At 49.6% G+C, this 20963-nt stretch overlaps 5 protein-coding genes and 1 non-coding gene across 9 annotated transcripts; 2 read left to right on the plus strand and 4 right to left on the minus strand.

Moving 5' to 3' along the window:
- Window positions 1-3111: 3111 nt before the first annotated feature.
- Window positions 3112-8962, minus strand: LOC112348221 (myosin-2 heavy chain-like). 2 transcript variants are annotated; one of them, XM_024680365.1, is made up of 9 exons: window positions 8730-8962; window positions 8472-8672; window positions 8304-8414; window positions 8213-8241; window positions 8021-8153; window positions 3606-7964; window positions 3403-3549; window positions 3240-3350; window positions 3112-3180 (listed from the first exon to the last, which is right to left on the minus strand). In XM_024680365.1, the coding sequence occupies exons 1-9, from the start codon at window positions 8805-8807 to the stop codon at window positions 3169-3171; spliced, it is 5181 nt and encodes a 1726-aa protein (XP_024536133.1). In that variant the 5' UTR covers window positions 8808-8962; the 3' UTR covers window positions 3112-3168. The 2 variants fall into 2 exon arrangements, with proteins under 2 accessions (XP_024536133.1, XP_024536132.1); XM_024680364.1 differs by lacking the exon at window positions 3112-3180 and having other exon boundaries at window positions 3187-3350.
- A 182-nt stretch (window positions 8963-9144) lies between these two features.
- Window positions 9145-10955, minus strand: LOC112348224. Of its 2 annotated transcripts, none has more exons than XM_024680369.1 (2): window positions 9356-10955; window positions 9145-9288 (listed from the first exon to the last, which is right to left on the minus strand). In XM_024680369.1, the coding sequence occupies exon 1, from the start codon at window positions 10888-10890 to the stop codon at window positions 9382-9384; it is 1509 nt and encodes a 502-aa protein (XP_024536137.1). In that variant the 5' UTR covers window positions 10891-10955; the 3' UTR covers window positions 9145-9288; window positions 9356-9381. The 2 variants fall into 2 exon arrangements, with proteins under 2 accessions (XP_024536137.1, XP_024536138.1); XM_024680370.1 differs by having other exon boundaries at window positions 9145-9291.
- Window positions 10956-10960: 5 nt separating this feature from the next.
- LOC9629590 lies at window positions 10961-12336 on the plus strand. The gene is made up of 3 exons (XM_024680335.1): window positions 10961-11788; window positions 11840-12052; window positions 12325-12336. The coding sequence occupies exons 1-3, from the start codon at window positions 10961-10963 to the stop codon at window positions 12334-12336; spliced, it is 1053 nt and encodes a 350-aa protein (XP_024536103.1).
- Window positions 12040-14216, minus strand: LOC9629591 (glucan endo-1,3-beta-glucosidase 7). Its single transcript, XM_002975412.2, has 3 exons — window positions 14040-14216; window positions 12596-13879; window positions 12040-12380 (listed from the first exon to the last, which is right to left on the minus strand). Exons 1-3 carry the CDS (start codon window positions 14110-14112, stop codon window positions 12352-12354), a joined length of 1386 nt encoding a protein of 461 aa, XP_002975458.1. The 5' UTR covers window positions 14113-14216; the 3' UTR covers window positions 12040-12351.
- Window positions 14217-14252: 36 nt separating this feature from the next.
- TRNAH-GUG lies at window positions 14253-14324 on the minus strand. The gene has a single exon. It is a non-coding gene; the product is annotated as a tRNA-His (tRNA).
- Window positions 14325-15485: 1161 nt separating this feature from the next.
- On the plus strand, window positions 15486-20905 carry LOC9629592 (receptor-like serine/threonine-protein kinase ALE2). Of its 2 annotated transcripts, XM_024680367.1 has the most exons (9): window positions 15486-15821; window positions 15932-16281; window positions 16331-17974; window positions 18029-18103; window positions 18155-18523; window positions 18578-18844; window positions 18900-19286; window positions 19332-19575; window positions 19631-20905. In XM_024680367.1, exons 2-9 carry the CDS (start codon window positions 16206-16208, stop codon window positions 20331-20333), a joined length of 3765 nt encoding a protein of 1254 aa, XP_024536135.1. In that variant the 5' UTR covers window positions 15486-15821; window positions 15932-16205; the 3' UTR covers window positions 20334-20905. The 2 variants fall into 2 exon arrangements, with proteins under 2 accessions (XP_024536135.1, XP_024536134.1); XM_024680366.1 differs by having other exon boundaries at window positions 15486-16281.
- The last annotated feature ends 58 nt before the right edge of the window (window positions 20906-20963 follow it).

Here is a 20963-nt window from a genome sequence, read left to right on the forward strand (position 1 = left end):
CGAGTTGGAGTCCAAAGTGGAGTCCGAGGTGGACCCGAGATGGACCCGAGTTGGAGTCCGAAGTGGAGTCCGAGATGGAGTCCGAGATGGAGTCCGAGGTGGACCCAAGATGGACCCGAGTTGGAGTCCGAAGTGGAGTCCGAGATGGAGTCCGAGATGGAGTCCGAGGTGGACCCAAGATGGACCCGAGTTGGAGTCCGAAGTGGAGTCCGAGATGGACCCGAGATGGAGTCCGAGATGGAGTCCGAGATGGAGTCCGAGGTGGACCCGAGATGGACCCGAAATGGAGTCCGAGATGGAGTCCGAGATGGACCCGAGATGGAGTCTGAGATGGAGTTCGAGATGGACCCGAGATGGACCCGAGATGGAGTCCGAGATGGAGTCCGAGATGGAGTCCGAAGTCGAGACCGAGACCGGGACCGAGACCGGGACCGAGACCGAGACCGAGACCGAGATCGAGACCGAGACCGAGACCGAGACCGAGGCCGAGACCGAGACCGAGGCCGAGGCTGAGACCGAGCCCGAGCCCGAGTCCGAATCCGAGTCCGAGTCCGAGTCCGAGTCCGAGTCCGAGTCCGAGTCCGAGTCCGAGTCCGAGTCCGAGTCCGAGTCCGAGTCCGAGTCCGAGTCCGAGTCCGGAGCCTGAGAGGGTGAAAGCCCAAAGCGTTCGTCTCCCAGACCCTGGGGGGTTTGGTGAGCCCCAAAAGTATAGTAGGGGGAGGACTGCAGTGGAGCCAGTTTGGCCAGGAAAGGCCAGTTTGGCCCAGGAAGGCCAGACCCAGTGTTGGGTGATGAGCTGCCCACTGGGAAGTCCAAGACTAGAGTGAACACAGACCGACAAGCGGGGTAGCTTGGTGATGTGTTCAAGAGCCGGCTCTAGTTCCCCCGGGAGATCGACTGGCCGATGCTCCCAGTCCAAGTGTGGGTGGCACTACCTACTTGGATACCAGGCGTGGCTCAATGGAACCTCGCTCTAAGCCCATGGCTAGAGCACCTAAAGGCGATAGGTGGGGAGAGTACCCAGGTGGCTCGCGTAAGGCCACGGTGTTCCGAAATGTCGTCCCAAAGGCCCAGACTGTGGAAAGGAAGAGGAGCAGTCCTCTGGGGTAGTGACCAAGGACACAGTCGTGTGGTGAGGAAGTCCCAGAGGACCGTGGGACTTAGTGGTCGGGCCTGTGGGCCTCGATCCAGTGGCAGTGTTGGCAAACACGGCCAGGGGCAGAAAGGGACTTGGTAGGAACTGACAAAGGGACTTTGGGGAAGGCGATTCCCCAGGTCTGTGGGCATCCTAAGGATGCTAAGGAGTGGATCCAGGATGACCCCTCATAGACAGATGGCCCAGTCTTGGAGAGACGGGATGGTGATGCAAGTGGTATTGGACCATTTGCGCAGCAAAGGTGAATGGGTATGGCCTTAGCGTAACGGGCCGAGATGTCAGTGGTACCTTTGGGTGTCGGTCATGGGATCGGACACGTGGAGCACTTGGACCAAGTGCAAAGGTTGAGTGGCATGGATGCCATTCTCGGGGCTAGCAAGCCCCAAGTCCTGAATGGGACTTATGGAGGTTGTGAATGAGACTCCTCCAAGTGGTCGGAGGTGTGGTTAAGTGACTAAAGTAGAATGGAAAAATTAGTCGCTTACAAAAGAACAAAAGAAAGAAAATAGAAAAAGCTAAATCTAAATAATGCAAAAGCTAAATCTAAACCAAAATCCCAAATCCAAATACTCCTTAGGGACAATTAAAAGGTGCCCCTCACCTCCATCAATGTGAGTGCATGGAATATAAAAAGGGAATATAAAAAATGTGCATATCAATTAACCCAAAAACCTTAGTTTATATACAAGAGTGAGTGGTTTGGATTGAAACTAATCCGATAGCTACCAAAATCCCACTATGTTAATATTAATATACAACATTGTAATTATCCACTTGGCCCTCACAATTAGAAGTTTTATATAGCTGTATACACATACCATAATTATATAATAGTAATTTAAGAAGTTTAAGAAAGATAATATATGCATTATATAAATTTAAAATGATAAAAAATTTAAAAGGAAGAATTTTGCAAACCTTTGATCTTAAATAATATTTTTGTTTTATAGGTTTAGATTAAATGAATTAACATAATAATTTTCTTTTGGAATTGAAAATCAGTTAAGAGCAAAGTCAAAACTATTGTTAGAATTATTTGTAGTGCAAACTTTTGAAAGGAAAAACCTTCAAAACTTGCTAAATCTTATTAAGCTTACAAAGTACGTTTTAAGAAAATGGAAGTAGAAATTTAATAATTACTAAATTCAAGATATTGACTAATAATTTTCTGCACATTGCATCCAACAATGCTTGGTTTACTTGGTAGGTTACTCATATTTATTAATCCATTTAATCAAATGGAATTTTATAATTTATAAACACAAGATTAATTTTATTGAATATCAACCAATAGAATAAACTAGAATCTATTAGGAAGTGTTTAGGAAGGTTTATAAATTATAAACATATATTATAAACACAAGATTGATCTAAATGAATAGGAACCATTAAATGTTAAAATATCTTAGAATTTCCAAATATATTCTACTCACTTTGCTTAAGCAAACCAAAAAATCTTTAAAAAATGTTTAGCACTGAACTAAATTTTATAATTTGTAGAATTCTTTGGATGTAGTAGCATTTATTATGGCAAAAATAATCAGTTAGAAATGTAATAAATACTTAAAACATTCTCAGTTCAAAAAGATGGTGTTTTTCTAAGTATTTCCGATGACTTTTGTAAATTTTTCAAAGCAAAACTAAACTGCTCTTTCTCAGCCACAACCTCAGCAAACTTCAGGCTCATTTGAGTATATCTATCTTGCATGTCTTTTAGTTCCATCTGCAATTCTGATGATCTCCGCATGTACATCTTCAAATCTGACAATATTTTCTCGATGCCAACATCAGTTTGCTGTACGTTGTCTGATGAAGCAATTGAACTACAAATAAACAACACAATTAGCTTCTGAAGAGAAGAATTCCATATAGCTTACTTTTGGAGCTGGGACTTATAGATTCTGCTTGTTTCTAAGGCCTCAGCCAATTCTGTTTCCAGTGTTAGGACTCTATCAAGAAGATTGCCACATTCAGACACAGCTCTCAATTTCATCACGGTGATCTCAAGCTGTTCATTCACCTGCCTTGCATCCAACACAACACATCCAAGTCAATAACTCGATAAACCTTGAAGCTCTCCAACCTGTTGTAACCGGCAAACTTCTTTCTCAGATATCTCCTGCATGCTTAACTTTGACACCAAGTCACGTTCACGCTGAGCACAGAGCGCTAGCTGCGTTTGAAGCCTTGCCACCTACAAAGTTGTAATTTCAATCTTGTGTTGCATTGCACACCAAAAGTCATACCTCAACTTGGAATTGCTCAAGACCAGCGTCCATTTGTCGTCCCATGGTCGTTTCCAGATAGTCGACTCTAGTTTGAAGTGTAGCATCTTTTTCTTGGTGCTCTTGTTTCAATGCTTCAATCTCATTCATTTTACAAGAAAGTTGAACCTGGAGAGTGTCAAGACTTGAGATGTTAGATTCCTTGATGAAAAGTAACTTCTCACCTCCAACAAAATTAACTTGTCATGAACGTCAGCTTCCTCTTGTTTGTACTCCCGCTTCAGCTCTTCGATTTTCTGAAGCACGTTTCTCTCGCTTACTTTGTCCAGATTAGATCGAAGAGCTTGTAGCCTTGCCGAAATAAAATCCAATTTCTCACTCTCGGTGTGCCCTTGGAGGTGTTGAACTTGAACCTGGCATTGCAGCCTCAGCTTTTCAGCCTCCAAATCTTGTATCCTCGCTTCTAAAGCCAACTTGTCCTGCTTAAGATTTAATAGAGTGGTCTTCAAATCCACTATTTCCGGTTTGTACGCATCATTTTCGACCTTCAAAGCCAGAACTTCTTGCTCACACTTGCCCAGCTTCGAAGCGCAGTCCCTGTTGGCAACCCTCATATCTTCCATCTCGTTTTCCATCTGACTGGCAAGTTTGAAGAGAGTTGCGACAGACTGCTCAACTTTGCATCCAATATCTTTTGCCTCGATCTCTTGCTTCTCTATATTGTGATCGAGTTGGCTATTCTTCTGGCGTGCTTCCTCCAGCGTTGCCTCTAGAGACAGTCCGCCTGCTTCGACCTGTGACATCTGTCGGGCAATGGTTTCCGTTTGCTGCAAAAACCATTCTAGCTTTTCTCTGTCCTGAACAAACGTTTCCAGCCGTTGCTCGGCGTGGATTGCTTTGTTTTTCTCCGCATTCCACGACTCCATTAGAGCGTCTCTTTCTCGGCCTATACTGCTGAGGGTGGCAGTCAGCTCGGCCACCTGATCTTGTAGCACACCGTTCAACACTGCACTGTCCAAGGCCTGGTGCTTGAAATCTGCCACCTGCATTTCCAGGCCGTCCCGGTCGTTCTTGAGTAGGTTGCAATCGGACTCTAGAACCAACACCTTGGACTCCAAGCCGAGAAGTTCCTCTAGCTTTCCTTGTAGGCTATGCTGTAGCAGTTCCTGAGTACCAAGATGCACTATGATGTCGTTCTTGAGAGCTTCCACCTGTGCTTCCAAGTTCCGTGCATCCTGCTGGAGATCATCACGCTCGTTCTCAACCTGTAGCACCTTTTCTTCAAGCCTCGACTTCTCTTGGCTGTTTAGCAATTGTGTCTCTTCTGCATAGCACTTGCAGCTTTCCAGCTCCCTCGTCAGAGCGCGCACATCTTCTTGCAAACTTGAAACTTCCTCAGCATGCTTAACATGGTCCTCTTCTAATTTCTCCGTCAACCTCTTTTCGGACTGCTCAGTGATCGATAAGGTGTCTTCAAGTTCTCTGACACGGTTCTCACGTACATGTCCAGAATTTTCGAGGGAGCTGACTGTGCTTTTAAGGCTCTTGACTTGCAGTTCGAGGTCCTTCAGTGCCAGACCTTGAGCATCCCTCTCTCCTTCCAGTTTTGCGATTGTTCCCTCTAGCTCCTGCCCAGTACGTTCCCATTTTTCTACTGCAGCTTCGAGTTCTCTGTTGTGATCTTCAGCCGCAGCTTTCTCACGTTGGCACTCCTTTAAAATTTCCACCGTGCTACATATCTGATCTTCTAGCTCCTTGGCTCGTCTTTCCAGCAAACCTTGGGTGCCAACCCGCATCGCTATGTCACCCTTGAGAACCCCGATATGCATGTGCAAGTTGCGTCCATCCTGCTTAAGAGCCTCACGCTCGTTCTCTAGCAATACCACCTTCTCTTCAAGCTCCAGCATTTCTCCTCTGCTTCGCGCATCTCTGCTTTCAGCATCTAGCTCACAGCGTTTTAGCTCGCTTGTCAGCGTGGACAAATGTTCTTGTAGCATAGATATTTCTTTGACGTGCTTCACGTTGTCTTCCTCTAGTCCAGCAACATCTCTTGCAAGCTTTTTGACAGCCTCGTTATGATTGCTCTCCGTGACTTTTAAAGTCCCCTCCAGCTCCTTGATGCAGCTCTCCCGCATTCCCAAAGTATTTTCAAGACTTCTAAGCGTATCAGTCAAATCCTTTACTTGTAGCTCCAGTTTTTCCTCTGCTAGTCTGTGAGCCTCACGATCTTCTTCCAGCTTCCCAACCTTCATATTGAGCTCACTGCAAGTAAGCTCCAGGCAATTCTTTGTAGTCTCAAGAGCCGTCTTCTCCTTTGCAATATGCACTGCCTCACGCTCCAATACAACCTTCTCTGTTTGACTAACTTCAAGCTCTAACTTCAATGATTCCCTCTCGGCCTCTAAAGATGAAATCTTCTTTGCAACCAATTTACTTTCTTCCTCCATGTTTTGTGTTGTCTTGAGATGTTCTGCCGTCAACTCTGATAGACTTTCCTCAAGTTCTCTGATGCGGCACCGCAAAGAATGACTGGATGTAGAGGCCTTGGAAAGTTCAGCTTTTAATCTTTCCACCTGCGCTTCAAGGTCCCTTCGGGCACGAGAATGCGTCTCACAGAGCGTATCCGACGTTATCCATTTCGACTTATACTCGTTCATCGTAGCAGCAAGTACAGCTTTCTGTTTTTCGATTTCCCGACCTCGGCCCTGCTCCGCACTAAGTTGTAGTTTCAACGCTTCAAGCTCTGATACAAGAAACTGAACCTCTGCGTCCTTTCTCGTGACCGTTTCATTGACTTCGACGTTTTCTTTCTTCGATCTGCTCAATTGCGCTTCTAAATCCTGTCTCGCTTTTTCTAAATCATCCTCCAACTCCGCAACATGCCTGTCGAACTCCATCTTTGCACTGTCCAGCTGACTTGAAAGCTTCTCAGCCTCTTTCCTAGTAGATTCCTCAAAGCTGCGGTTCCATCCATCATTTTCCACTTCCAAGCCCACTACTTTCTCTTCTAATTCCTTCCTGTGCGCATCCGCTGCTTCTAAACTGCTCGCAAGCGTTGACACCTGTAACTCCAAATCCAGAATGCGTGACTTGTCCAGCTCTTGGGAGTCCTGCATCTTCATCTCCAAGCCATTGTTTAGCATCTCGAGCTGTAAAATCCTGGCCTCTAAATCCGTTACTTGCAGCAGCTTAGAGTTGAAGTCGTGCAACAAGTCCGACATTTCCCTGTCATGCTTCTGTGCTCGAAACATCAAAGCTGAAACTTCAGATTCCAGTTGAGCTTTTCCTGTGCTTGCTTCCTCCACCAGCCTCGTTAGTCTTTCCTGCTCCTGTCCGGCAAGAGTCAGCTCAGACTTTGCACGCTCCAACTGGTTGTTTAAGCTCTGAATATCGGCATCCGAGCTTCTCAGCTGGTTTTCCAAGTCTACGTTAGCACTTTTCAAGCCCTGGATTAAAGTCTGAAGGCGGACCATAAGCTTTTCATTGCTGGAGTGCTGAACCTGATGAAACTCTTCAGTTGCTGCCAGCTTCTTCTCGAGCTCGTCTACTAAAGCCTTGAGCCTCTCCACTTCCTGACGGTCATCGTTATTTTGCTTGTCGAACTCTTTAGTTGCCTTGTTCAGCTTGAATATCAGCTCCATATTTTCGTCCGTCAACTCCTTCAACTCTTTAGCCATTTCTTCGGTACTCTGGCTCACCTCGTCGTCAGTGGCCAGCTCCCGCTTAATCTCCGACCGACTTTTCCTCAAGTCCTCAAGCTTAGCTTGCAGGCCTTTGATCGTGTTTTCTTTAGCTACAAGCTTCTCAGACCACTGACTTTCCCGATTCTCTTCTCGAGTCTTGGCAGCATGTACAGAAGCTTCAAGGTTGTGATTGAGTGAAGAAAGCTCTTCCATTTCTTTTCGCTGCTCCTCTAGAGACTCCTCCATGTCTTGTATCGCCAGTACGAGCTGCATGTTGGACTCCTGAGCTTTTCTCAATTGCATGCTCGCGTTCAGGCTTGCTTCCTTCTCGTAGGACAGCTCCATCTTCAAATCGCTTATGGACCTTGCTAATTCTTCGGCCTCCTTGCGCAGTCTCTGCTCATTAGCTTCGTGCTCCTGCTTTGCAGTTTGCAGCTCTAGTTTAAGCTTATCTGCCAGTAACTGCTTTGGTCCGCCACCATTCTCCTGCTTCAGCTTCTGGACTTCCATACTCAGATTTCGGGCACGTCTTTGCCATGTTACGGCTTCCATGCGCAGCTCCTGAATCGATTTATCTGGAGCTGGTGCCTCGGCTTCAATCGGCGATTTACTTCGAAAAGATGACGACCTCACGCTCATAATGCTCCTGGGAGTGTCACTGTCCATGTTGCTAAGCGACTCAATATTTCTCATGCCCGAGCCACTACCTGTTCTACCAAGCTGGGGCTCCAAAGAGATTGTTGGAAATGACCCCTGACTGAACCTGCGCCTTCTTCGCTCATAGCCTCCTACAGAGCTAGCTGGAGAAGGAGGGTCGCCAAAAAACTCTTTGACGCTACCGTTGAATTCTCTAGGTGTAAATGGTTCAAGATCGGTGTCACGCAGCGACGACCCATTATCCTGTGCAAAAAGAGAGAGGTTTCACATCCTTTAAGTGTGTTCGAGAAATAACTCACTCTTGGTGAAGAAACCGACTTCTGAACAGGACCACTAAGCGCTTGGCTAGTGGATGACGCCACAGAAATATTGTCAACATCGACTTCAGAATCAGAGGATTGCTCATCTTGAACACTAAGCTCTCGCGATTTCCTGCAAAGATAAAAACGAAAGACTCTTATGACTAACCTCGCTAAAATTTGTATTATCACCTCAAGGACGTTAAAGAGTTGATTTTTACCTGCAACATAAAGAACCAAGCTAGTGTCAAATCAGAAACAAAACAGTATAAATCGAGCATACGTGAAGGAGCGTATTTCCTCGACAATTTTGGAGGGGCACGGCTAGTGAATTTGATGGGCCATTTGCGAAATCAGCCAAGTTAATGGTAACATCTCCGAGAATTTTTGTTCGCTGTGATGAAGAACATATCCATATCAACACAATAAAGAAAGAGCTCATAATCCTTACCACACCAACAACGATTTTGTAGAGCTTAGAGTCATACTTCCCAGACTGTGCGTCTTGTATAAGTTTCGTGGTCTCCACGAGAGGATCGGGCCAGCGGCAGCATCCATACTCGACGGCAGCCTTGGTGGTTTTATTGCTGCGTTTTCCAGTGTCCTGTGGTATAAGAGACACTTTAAGCTTCTCCCATCCAGCCGGTGGAACCTGTTACACAAGGAAGGACCGAGGATGTAAAGCGAATTATAGCGAGAGAGATCATACCCGTGTAACGTGAAATTGGAACTTGAACACCACTTTCTCTTTGATCTTCCCTCCAGGATTTTTCTTGAACTTTAACATTGTTTAGACCATTCAGCATCCTTCGAGAAAAGAAACTTCCCCAGAAGCGCTTATAATCTGTGCTGGTTGAAAACAAGCGAGAGGGAAGTCCGCTAGACACAGCCTCATTCAAGAAGGAGGAGAGAAAAGAAAAATACTTGGAACAGCGCTCCTGTGAAGACGACAAGCGGGAGGCGCGCATCGCGTTAGTCGAAACGCGGCGCCATCCCTGTGCTGTCGGCACCCGCACTCTCGTCGCCCCATGACAAAGGGGGCGATGGATCTCGAGTCGATGCCGCCACGACAAAGAGAGCGATGCCGCCAACGCTCCACCCCTAGAACCCTAACACTCACGCGCTTGGCGGCCAATTTCAAATTTAAAATTCGACTAGCTCTTTTGAGTCTCACAAAAATGAGCTTCCTTCTATATCTCCTTCGTTTTTTCTTGTGTGCCGAGAAGATTTTGAGTAGAACCTTGGCGTGATCTATGTACATCCCTGTGCTACTATCAGGAAAACAAAAAACTTTCTCATGGTCAGCTCACATAGATTTGAAACGAAACTTGTTACCCGTGATTGCGAGCTTGGACGAAATCTCAGTCGAACAGCCTGGGAGCTAGATACGCTGGGCCGTAGAGATCGTCCACTGTCTCACTGTTGGCCTCGGCAGCAGTCCTCTTCAAGTTCTTGAGCCCCCTTCCGAGTCGAGCCACCGAGATCGCCGATGGAACCGCTTCCACAGCACCCCCGATCTGGTCGTCCGCGTAGAACAGTCCCACCGCGGTTACAACGCTTCCTCCAAACACCACCCATGGCCGCCTCAGCGAAGACATCCCCGTGCGCTGGCGCATGAGACCGTAGAAGGACCAGTGCACTGCCCCGATGCTCTTTCTCTTTGCGAGCCCGACGAAAGCTCGGACGATCGAAGTGCGCGCTGGCGAGAATGGCGCCCATGGAAGCTTAGCAAGAACGGGAGCCTTGCTCGAGAGAAACTTCGTAGCCCCGGCAACCACAGCAGCCCCAGCTCCCAGCGCCACTAAGTTACCCCCAGCTTCGTCCAATTCCGTGCTGGTTGTATCATCCCCAGCCGAGAACACGAAGGAGTCGGACATGGCTGCGGCTTCGGGTGGCACCAAGACGTTCCAGTATTTCCGAACTCCCAAAACCTGCGATCCATCCAAGACCGCCACCACGACTTTGGACCGCTTGGCCTGCCTCTGTAGAGCTTGCGTGAGAAGCACCTCGCATTTTTCCTGGTCTGGAAGCCCGGTGTAGGACGAAGCAAAAGGTGGCGGAGCGTTCATGGCTATTCGTCTCGAGATATCGTGTTGTAACAGCCGGAAGTACTCGAGCGTCACCCTGAATCCAAGAACCGAGTCGAGCAACTCTCTGCTTACTTCCTTCCCTGCGGCGGTGTCGGCGATGATCCTCTCGGCCGCAGCGACGGCATTGGATCCGTGAGTGCGAGGCCAGATGCTATCGTTGAGCTGGTCGAGCATGAGAAAGATCGGGAAGAACGAAGCAGCGAATTCCGGGCGGCTGGTCGATGGCAGATGGCGCGAGAATGCGAGACTCCAGTTGTCCGGACTTTGGTGCTGTGCTTCCGGAGCATCCGCGAGAAAGACCTGAAGAACGCCGAAGTTGGATCCGGACTGGAACGCTGCGTGCTTCGCCGCGAGAACGTAGCCATGATACGTCGTTCCAAAGATGATCCTTTGGAAGTCGAAAACCGCCAAGCTTTCGCTGCTGTAACCCCTGGTAGAGAAATCCGTGAAGGCGTCGAGAAAAGAATCCGGCACAACGACGCCGCGATCTAAATCGCTGGCGATCCGCTCCTCCTCAAGAAATTCCAGCATCCTGTGCGATTGCACGGCCGCGAGCACGGCATGCGGCCTCGCAGCCGCGACAAGCTGCTTCACATCCCTCACCGATCTTTCCGAGAGTACCTGCGCCGTGAGGAGGTAGACAATGCACGAGGGATCATCTGGCACGCGCAATGCGGCGACGAAGCGCTTGGAATCCGCCGGAATGTCGAGCTTGTCGACGAGCTGCTCGCTCCTGGCGCCGAAGATGCTGCCGAGAATCCACGAAATCCAAGCGAACATGACAATCAGAGGAGAGAAATCGAGAGAGGATTTCAATCGGGCGCCATCCCAAAAACCCTATCCAGCGCGAATGGCGATAGCAGCATTGTCTTCCCTCCCATTGCCTAGGGTTTGTCCCAAGGCCGATATTCCAAGAATTCCGCGCGCCCGGCGAGGAGTGATCCTCGGCTGTAGCACGGCGGCGCCTTCGGAGGTCGCCAAGGCGGGAGCTCGATCGCCAGGTATGATATCTTTTCGTTGGGCATTCGATCGAATGGATCGAATCGACCTTCGCTTTGTCTTCGCAGTGGGCTGGAAAACCTTCTCCAAGAATGCGTCGGGGGAATGGAGTGGCGCCGCTGTGGATTTCGATCGCGAGGGGAAGCCTTTGCAGCTTCCATCGGCGCTAGTCCCGCAAGAGTATGTGGAATGGGAGGTGGAAGTTTGCGACTGGGAGACTTACTGTGCCACTCTCGCGGATGGAGACCCTCCAAGGTTCTACAACAAGACGCTTCGCTTGTATCCCACAGTCGGGTGTGGAGCAACGACGGTGTCCATCTACAGCACCCAAGAGCAAGCCTTGGACGAGGCGAAGGCCGAGAAGCAAAAGTTTCTAGCGTTCCATCCCAGCGGTTCATACGTAGCGGTCTGGGACAACGAGAATGAGGTGGTGGTGGAGCACTGCCTAGTAAACGAAGACATAGAGGGCCTGAGGATGAGAGTTCTTCACAAGTTTGGAGAGCTTGGGATGCCTGTGGAAGGGATCACTGTCTACAAGGAGCAGTGGGAGGAGTCCTTCCAATCTGGAAAAACTGTGGAGAGTTGCCTGACCCGGCATGCTGCTTTCGCTGGGGGCCCGCGACTCAAGCCATCGGATTTACGTGGGACTTGGCAAACTATCAGGCGTAGCTTCTCGCCGGTAAGTCAGCACTGCTTGTGTTTTATATGCTTTTACTCTCTCGCTTTCCAGGTTGAAGGATGTGGCTGCGTCAACAAAATGGTGTTAGAGGCTTCTAATCCGGTGGAGAGGACAAACGCGAAGGGCTGTATACTACTTCCAGAAGGGACATGGTCCTCCATCCGGAAAGTTGAGAACGAGCTTGTTATCGAGGCAGGCTTGCTAACACGTCCTGGGAATCTGGTTCTTTCTAGGTGTAAAGTGACAAGCTCTGGTGAAATACAGGTTTGTTATTCTTTCTTTCTTTCAAGCCCGTGACGTAAACTTTTGCAGAAGTTTGAGCTGGAAACGCAATATCGCGACACCCGGCTTAGAGAAACCTACAGGACGTCCTATTTAAATGACGAGGACGTCTTCTGATTGGAACCATCGCCGAACGAGCAACATCTCAGTGGAAAATGTGTTTGCAACAGTTACGTACTGTGGTGAGTCTTGAATGGTCTTTTACGGAAAAAATGTAAATATAATACTCTGCCGTTTCCTCTGTTTCTCATCAGGCTCCAGCGTAGAGCTTACTCCAAATTTCAGGACGGATATGCACAACCCTGATAGCCTGTAGCAAGCCAGAGTGCAAGCAAGTGTAAGAAAACGAGTAAGTTTTCCTATGCGTCACTTTCGCGAGCAGACAAACACCTGTGGAATCCAGCCGCAGCAGCAGCCAGCGAGCAGTCCAGGCAGCCAGGCAAATAAATAAGAAGAAAGAATGAAGAGGACGCAAACGACGTACCGCAAGCAAACATCATCCACCGGTGAAGAAGCGACACTTACTTGGATTGGTATTGGTCACTATGGCGGTGCCGCCGAAGACGCAGTCGCTCGCTTGCCGTCCATTCAGCTGGTAGTAATTGTTGAACGCGTAAGACGAGTGAGCCAGCACTGTGTTCGGGACGTAGCAGGCTTTTCCGGGCTGTATGGCCGAGCAGTCGGCCTTGCCCGGGCCGCAAGCCCAGTCCAGCGCGGCTTGCAGCTGCGGTACGCCGGTGTCGGCCTTGGCGACGCACCAGGAGCCCGAGCTTGGCGACGGCGTCGCGGGGGTGGTCTGGACACCGATGCTGTACGACACCGACATGTCCGCGCGGTAGATGCCGTAGTGGTGCTCGGACTCTGGGCCGGTCTTGGTGTTCTCGTCGAACAGCGCGAAAATGTAGGCCTCGAGGGGGACCTTGGGCCGCAGCGGCGTGCCGGACATTGACCGTACGTGCCGCACGACGCCGCCGTTGTATGCCGCGGCGTTGGCGGGTGACGCGCCGGTCTCGGACTCCGGGCCCGACGGCCAGCCCGTCTCGGTCACCACGACGCGGACGTTGGGGAAGCCGATGGCGTCCATTGCGGCGTACACAGTATCTACCTGCGCATCCAGGAGATTCGTGTAGAGGAGGCCTGTCCGGTTGTCGCGAACGCCGGCGCCGCGGCGGAGCTTGAAGGTCGCGTAGTCGAGCGGTGAGCCGCGGGGGTCCGCGCGGTACGCGAAGTAAGGGTAGGGGTTTACCATGAGTGGCGCGCCGGTGGCGTTGAGAAACTGGAGGAGTGGGCGGAGGTATGGGAGGAGATCCTTGCGGAAGGTGCCGCGGCTGGGCGGAAACGAGGGGTTGAGCACGTTAAGAGCGTGCGGCGTGCTGAGCTGTATACCGTGGAGGTCGTAGCGCTGCAGCGCGGACTGGAGGTTGTACAGCGCGGGCACCAGCTGGCTGGGGACGCGCTTACCGCTGGCGGCGACGTTGATGAGCACCTCATTGCCGACGCAAATGGAGGCGACGCGCGTGCCGCTGCGGACGAAGGGCAGTACGTTCGAGCGGATCCAGCGGTACGCGTTGAGCGCGCGGCGGCCCGTGCGGTAGATGAGGTCGTCCGGGAATGTGATGGTTACTTCGATGCTCGTGTTGGCGAGCGCGCGGAGGACGCTGGGGTCGGCGTCGAAGATCTTTACCTTGCGGATGGTGGTGGAGTGGGCGATGAGGGACACGGCTTGATCGACCGAGGGGAGATTGCTGCCCAGCCTTCCATAGTTGATTCCCAGGTACTTGTCCGGATGGGCTTCTCCTCCGGCAGCTCCTGCAAATGGATCCAACAGTGAATGGAGTGAATGGAGAGAGAAGTGCTGGAGCGAGAGAGAAGTCCTAAGCAAATTTCTAGACGATTTTCTCTGCAATCTCTTCCTCGATCGAGTCCGAGGCAGTTCTCTAGATGATCTATGGATTAAATCGCTGCGTACCTGAGTAGTGGACGAAGCAAGCAGCTGTGACAATAGCGAGGATCAAGCCGGGGAGAGATGTCGGGGCCGCCATTGACCGTTGGAGCGATAAATCCGAGAAAAAGCTTTGGAGTTGTGGTTTATATTGCTGTCCGAGACGTGTTTCTCCTACTAACTTAAAACGAGGGAGCTTTCACGCGCTGCGAATCCGAGAAGAACAAAAGGGTATCATTATGTGGCTGCTGGGATTCGAGCCCAGGTCTCCACGGCCACAACGTGGAATTCTCACCACTAAACTACAGCCACCTTTCGATGATGAAGGTCTTCGAATATGTCAAGTACAAGAAGCTGTGGAATGGACTTCCAGCGCTTCCTCGTAGTTATGTTGAGATAAACCAACGATCAAATTCCTTTTCCACTACGATGGATATGATGTAGAACTCTTGTGATTCCTTGCAAAGAACTTGAAGATCACGGTACTCATGAAGAACATCATTGTATCCATAGGTATCACGAAATAAAAAGGAAAAGACTAGAATTTATCCTGGTGCTAGAGTGGGAAGCGAGAGAGTGGAGAGAGAGCGACTTCTAACAAGGCCCACTTAGTTTTTGGTTGATTCCAAAGGTCCTGTCATCTTCGACTTTGGATTCATAAGGACAGGAAAATCCGTATACTTAGGATTGACAGAATGAACAAATTTGACAAATTGCTAGCAAATGTTGAAAATCTTGCTTGCGCTTACACCTCGCTCTCCTACGTTTGGTCAGTTGATCGGTGAGATGTCGAAGGAAAGGATAGGCGGTTGGGAGATGAACTATCACATTAGAGATGGCAAACTTAATCTAAGCGTTTGGAGCAAAGCGCTTTGGAAAATTTCCATCCCAAGAAGATCCAAATAACAAACATCCAAAACCTGGAATAGTGGTCATGCGTTAATGCGCCATTTTGATGTCAGCAGCATAAGAACCCTAAAGTCTAAAGGAATGTTCGTGCGCGCGCCAAAATTCTTTTGGATTCTTTTTAAAAACGTAAACAAGCAATATCATGTTAGCTTGGAATCAAAGCCTGGGAAAGCTGCCAAAGCGCCAAAGAACTCACACACCACTGCAAAAAGCATTGGGCACCATGTACTCTAAACAACATAGAACCAGAAAAAAGAATAAAAATCATAGAAAACGAACCACAATAGCCGATCAAATCTCCGCAAGAGATCCACCCATGTAGGGGGGAGTGGAATGGAATGAAGGTCATAAGCTCGAGCTAACGCGCTGTCCATCCAAACGTGCATAGCTTTGAAATTTTTTCTATAATCCAACGATGCAGCGCAAGGTGTCCAAGCACAAACAGCGCTCAATCAAAAGATTTCTCTCTCTCTCTCTCTCTCTCCAAGCATATCCCATCTGGTTCCCACCCATATAGGAGAGCGCGTACGGCCCACACTACGGTATTGGCCATGGGGCCCAATCGCGGGAGACCATGATGGATGTAGCTCCGCCTTTGTCCTCCATGGCCGGGCTTGACGGGGAGACCGCAAGCATGCTGGCTTGTGAGAGTGGCGAGGAAGAGAGGGGCAAGGCGAGGAGGCGGAGGAAGAGGGGCATAGCTTGTAGGTTTCGTGTCTCTCGCGGGCTACTAGATCACAGTCCCTCGCTTTTATCGATTGCGTCGTCGCCTTGCTTGCGCTCCAGCATCTTGGGCGATCCAAATCCAGGGTTTCCGGGCGCATTGAGCATTGATCCAATTGAGTCCACCGATCGATCGATCGCCTCGCCGGGTTTGTCTACCTAAACACTCGTGTCCTGGTAGGTGCTGGGACGATTTCTCTCTTTGCTTCTTTCTTCCCCTCCCTCTCAATGTTCTCAATTTTCTTCCTCGCCAGCTCATGGTTTTTCGATCGTGGTGTTTCTTCCAGACCGGATCTTTGATTCTCCGTTTGGTTTGTCATCTTCCTTTTGTTCTTGCTGGAGTTCGTGGTACCTCACAAGTATGACTAGGATTTTTTGCTTCTCCCTCTCATGGTTTTTCGATCGTGGAGTTTCTTCCGGACCGGATCTTTGATTCTCTGTTTGGTTTGTCCCCTTCCGTTTGTTCTTGCTGGAGTTCGTTTCCGGATGGAATTCGCTGTTGTCACAAGGAATCCATCCCGAGCATGACCAGGATTTTATGCTTTCCAATTCTCGACAAGTATGTGGTGGAGAATTCGTTTTCTCGATCTCCTGTTCTTTCTCCTGCTGCTGCTGGCAACTTCGACCCGGGACGAAGGTAACAAAAACTTGTGCATTTTAATCAGCAAGTTGGAAGTCTTTCGCAGGAGCTTTAGTCGGTGCTATCCCAACTTGTAATAAGAAAAGCGAGCACGCCAAGAGCGAAGGATTCAAAGCTTTAATTTGGCACCATATCCAGCAGCGTGTTGGTGGAATCAAGGCCTTATTAAATTCGCATCCCCGGGTCATGATCACTGTAAGTTCTCCAAGTTCTTCCATCGAGGGACCAGCAACATCACCACCACTAAAGCAAACACCATCATCGTCACCACCACCACTACTAGATTCTTCTCCACCATCGCCATCGATTCTTCCTCCAGCACCCAACCTTGTACCACCACCTCCAAGTCCACAGCAAACTCTACCACCACCTCCAAGCCAAAGTCTATTATCACCTCCTCCACAATCCTTGGTTACTCCACCTGTGATTTCCTCGATTCCTGTGAATCTTCCACCATTGCCAGGCGTTTCAGTTCCAGCGGTTCTCCAGACACCACCTCTGTTTTCCAATTCTAATTCAGTTCCATCGCTTCCGATCTCGATACCGCCGGCGCTGGGTTCTTCGTCTCCTCTATTGCCGCTACCACCTTTGATCGCTCCTCCAACTTTTATGGTGTCACCACCACTTCCTGCTAATGCATCACCGCCGCCTCCATCGTCCGCTCCTCCTCCTCCTATTGCATCACCGCCGCTTCCATCGGCTCCTCCTCCTACTTTTCTCGTATTACCACCGATCTTATCAGCTCCACCCCCAGCATCTACAGTTCCATCTCCGATCTTGTCAGCTCCACCTCCAACAATTTTGCCTTCTCCTCCGCCCCCATTGCCATCAGCTCCTCCTCTTCTTCCTCCTCCACTATCAACGCCACCTCCATCGTTTGTTCCACCACCTCCGAGTGCTTCAATTCGTCCATCATTGCCGCCACTATCTTCTGCTGCTCCAGAAGTCCCTCACAACATTTCGTCACCTCCAGCATCGCCACTTTCATCACCACTTCCATCACCACCATCTCCGAGTACTGTCCCTTCTGCTGCACCACCTTTTCTAACGTCACAACCGCCAGTTTCTTCACCTTCTCTCGAAGACAATGCTCCACCCTCTGTAACGCTCGGTCCTCCGCCTACGACTATATCCTCGCCGCCACCATCGCTGTCTCCTCCACCTTTGGTTGCTTCACCATCTCAAGCACCATCCTCTCGTCGCTCACCTCCACCTCCACCTTTCAGAAGCTCGCCACCTACATCGCCACCATCTCCGCGTTCGCTCCAGCCGCCTTCCTTGCCTCCAGAGGTGGTGTCTCCGCCACCCAAACTCTCGCCAAGTCCGATTCAAAACTCTTCCGCTACACTACCTTTATCACCTCGTAGTGCTCCACCGAGAAGCCCCACAAGAAAAGCAACGGCCCCGGCTTCTCTTCCATCACTCGCTGTTTCTCCAGTGGCCAGCAACACTCCGGCTCCAGTTCCATCTCGTCCCACTATTAAAGCTCCATCGCCTGTTACTAAAGCTCCATCGCCTGTTACCAAAGCTCCATCTCCTGTCACTAAAGCTCCATCTCCTGTCACTAAAGCTCCATCGCCTGTTCAAAACCGTCCACAGCCTCCTGCACCTCGCAAGGTTCCTGTAGTTTCTCCAGCATCAGCTCCACAAACACCTATGCCACGACCAGGACCTCCTGCTCGTCTGCCAGGTATCGTGCTCCATTTTGATTCTATGAATGCGTATCAGTGAACAAAACTTACAGGTATTGTAGCTCCTCCAACGAAAACTCAGTTAGCTCAGCCTCCAGCAATGGTCTTTCCGTCACCTCCCAACGCAGGTATATTTTTCTTTCTTTTGCGTGTGTGTGTTTCACGTTCTTTTTATGCAGGCTGCGACAAAGTTTGCTCGGACCCGTCCGTGACAACTCTGCCTGGAACAAAATGCGGGTGCGTCATTCCTATGAGAGTGGGACTTGCGCTCGAAATTCCCATCTCAAGTTTCCTGTCGCTTGTCTCGGAGCTAGCTATGGAGATTGCGTTTGGAATTTCCATGCAGCAGATGCAGGTCCAAATAGCGGCTGCCAACTCTTTCGGCGAGGATTTTTCCCTTACGGAGACCAAAGTTAATCTCGTACCTCTCGGGAACGCGTTCAGAAACCAGACAGCCTATCACATCTCTCAGATGTTTTGGGGGCATCGCGTGCCTATCAGCGAAGTATACTTTGTCAATTACACAGTGTTGTACGTGATATATCCAGGTAAATCCTTTCTTGGCAGCTCTAAAAGTTCTTAAGAATGTTTTTTATTGGCAGGATTACCACTTGCTTCGCAAAATGTTAACAGAATTCCACCGAGTGATGGAAAGTTCCCAGATCAACCACTTGGAGTTGATATCTTCGCAAGAAGAAATCGCAACCTTCATCCGGCATTCATTGCGATTATCACGTTGAGCTGCGTGTTCCTACTAATACTTTGCTTGGGTGTTGGTTGGCTCATCACCGTCCGGCATCGCGGGCGGTACAAAGGTCAGTCGGAGCTCACAGAAGCCGCACTAGAGTCTTGTGCAACCAAACGATCAAGTAAGTATCTCGCAGTGGCATGTTTAGTCCGAAAAACTCAAACTCTCTCGTGCAGCAACAGCGACTCTTTTATCGAACAGTTCTCGCGATTCTACGTCGGTGTCCTCGAGCATTGTACCATATGTGTCCGGCTCCGTGCGGACTTTCACCTTAGCCGAGATGACTGCCGCGACTAATAACTTCAACCCGTCTAATGTGATCGGCCAAGGTGGTTTTGGAAGAGTTTACAGTGGAGTTCTAACAGATGGGACTAAGATCGCTGTCAAAGTTCTAATTCGGGAAGACAAACAAGGAGATCGAGAGTTTTCGGCAGAGGTGGAGATGCTCAGCCGTCTCCACCACCGGAACCTCGTCAAGCTTGTGGGAATTTGCACGGACGATGACATGCGTTCCTTGGTCTATGAGCTCATTCCAAATGGAAGCGTCGACTCTCACTTGCATGGTACGCTTGTCAAAGTTTTTAGACACTAAGCAATGAGCTCTTCAGGTGATGATAAGAAGATCGCTCCTCTAAGTTGGGAAGCTCGTCTCAAGATCGCTCTTGGAGCAGCTCGAGGCCTTGCCTATCTCCACGAGGACTCGTATCCCCGAGTCATTCACCGAGACTTCAAATCTAGTAACATCCTTTTGGAGGACGACTTCACGCCTAAAGTCTCCGACTTTGGCCTCGCCAAAGCAGCCTCGGAAGAACTAACTGGACATATTTCAACGAGAGTCATGGGAACTTTCGGGTACGTTTTCTCCATCTTTTTTTTTGTCTTATCTCATGTGTTCTTTTCTCTCCAGTTATGTGGCACCCGAGTACGCCATGACCGGTCACCTTCTTGTTAAGAGCGACGTTTACAGCTACGGCGTGGTACTCCTCGAGTTGCTCTCGGGTAGAAAACCAGTTGATATGTCACGGGCACAGGGACAGGAAAACTTAGTGACTTGGGCTCGTCCGCTCCTCACAAGTCTAGAGGGATTGGATTTTCTGGCTGATCCCGACTTGAGAAGCAGCGTGGCACCGGAGAACCTGGCGAGAGTGGCAGCCATCGCATCCATGTGTGTGCGACCGGAGGTGTCGCAGAGGCCTTTCATGGGAGAAGTTGTCCAGGCTTTGAAGCTGGTTTGTAGCGACATGGACGTGGAAGAAGGCGAGACGAGTGGGGCTTCAAACGGTGTCTCCTCGCCAGAGGCCAAGGCCAAAGTTACTGCCGCTTCTACTTCTCGCCAGCGTGAGTGGGATTTCCTATCATACAGAAGCTCCTCGGACTTTGACGACCAACAACAAAAGAGCTTACGAAACCATCAGCAGCAACAAGGACAGGGTGGGAATTTCTCGGCTTCCTCGGCCTTGTTGAGGCAGGTCTCAGCGTCGTTTGGCCGGCACAGTGCTCCGGAGCCTCTCAAGTTTTTTAACAAGTCTGAGAGATTCCTTACACTGCCTCCTGGGTCCGCGAGCGAGCACGGTGTACATCACTACAGAGAATCGACAGTCTGGCCGTGAGAACTCCACCTTTTTTTCCGGCTTAAGTTCTTTCTTCTCAAATCTTCGGTTCTAACAGTTCGAGCAAAAACAGCACAGCACCAAACAGGTTCTTTCTCGCTCCTTTATAAATGTATCTTTCACAGAACTTTGGTTTCCCGAGAAGCCGAGTTACTGCCACTGCCGCGTTCTAACAGATCGGATTCAAAGTAAAGATGCAGAAGGCGACAAGTTTTACTTTGGAAGATCTGGCCGAGCGGAGACAAGCGGGTGCCTCCATATAAGTTTACTGCTCGTCACGTGAAAGAAGAAGCAGCACAGTTGCTTTCGGGAAAAAGTTTGGCGCAGCAGCGCACACTGTTCTTCTGAAAAGATATCTTCGCAGATTTGGAAGCACTGGGAGGGACGCGAGCCACGGAGTCCTGTTTCTCGGTCCGTGGAGCAGCAGGCACTCTTGTACCTGGTGAAAAGAAAGAGTTGAGATGTATTCTAGGAGAAAAAGAAAAAAAGCCTTGTTTCTCGTGAAATCTGGAAGCTTGAGAAGCGAAATGCTGGCCAGCCAAGACCCAAAGAATAAGAAAAGCTTGAAGATATCACAGTGTAAACGTAAAGAAAAGCTTCAAGATATCAGTGTGATCAATCAAAAACTTA

This window comes from Selaginella moellendorffii, unplaced genomic scaffold, assembly GCF_000143415.4.
Source record: "Selaginella moellendorffii unplaced genomic scaffold, v1.0 SELMOscaffold_27, whole genome shotgun sequence".
Taxonomy (NCBI): domain Eukaryota; kingdom Viridiplantae; phylum Streptophyta; class Lycopodiopsida; order Selaginellales; family Selaginellaceae; genus Selaginella; species Selaginella moellendorffii.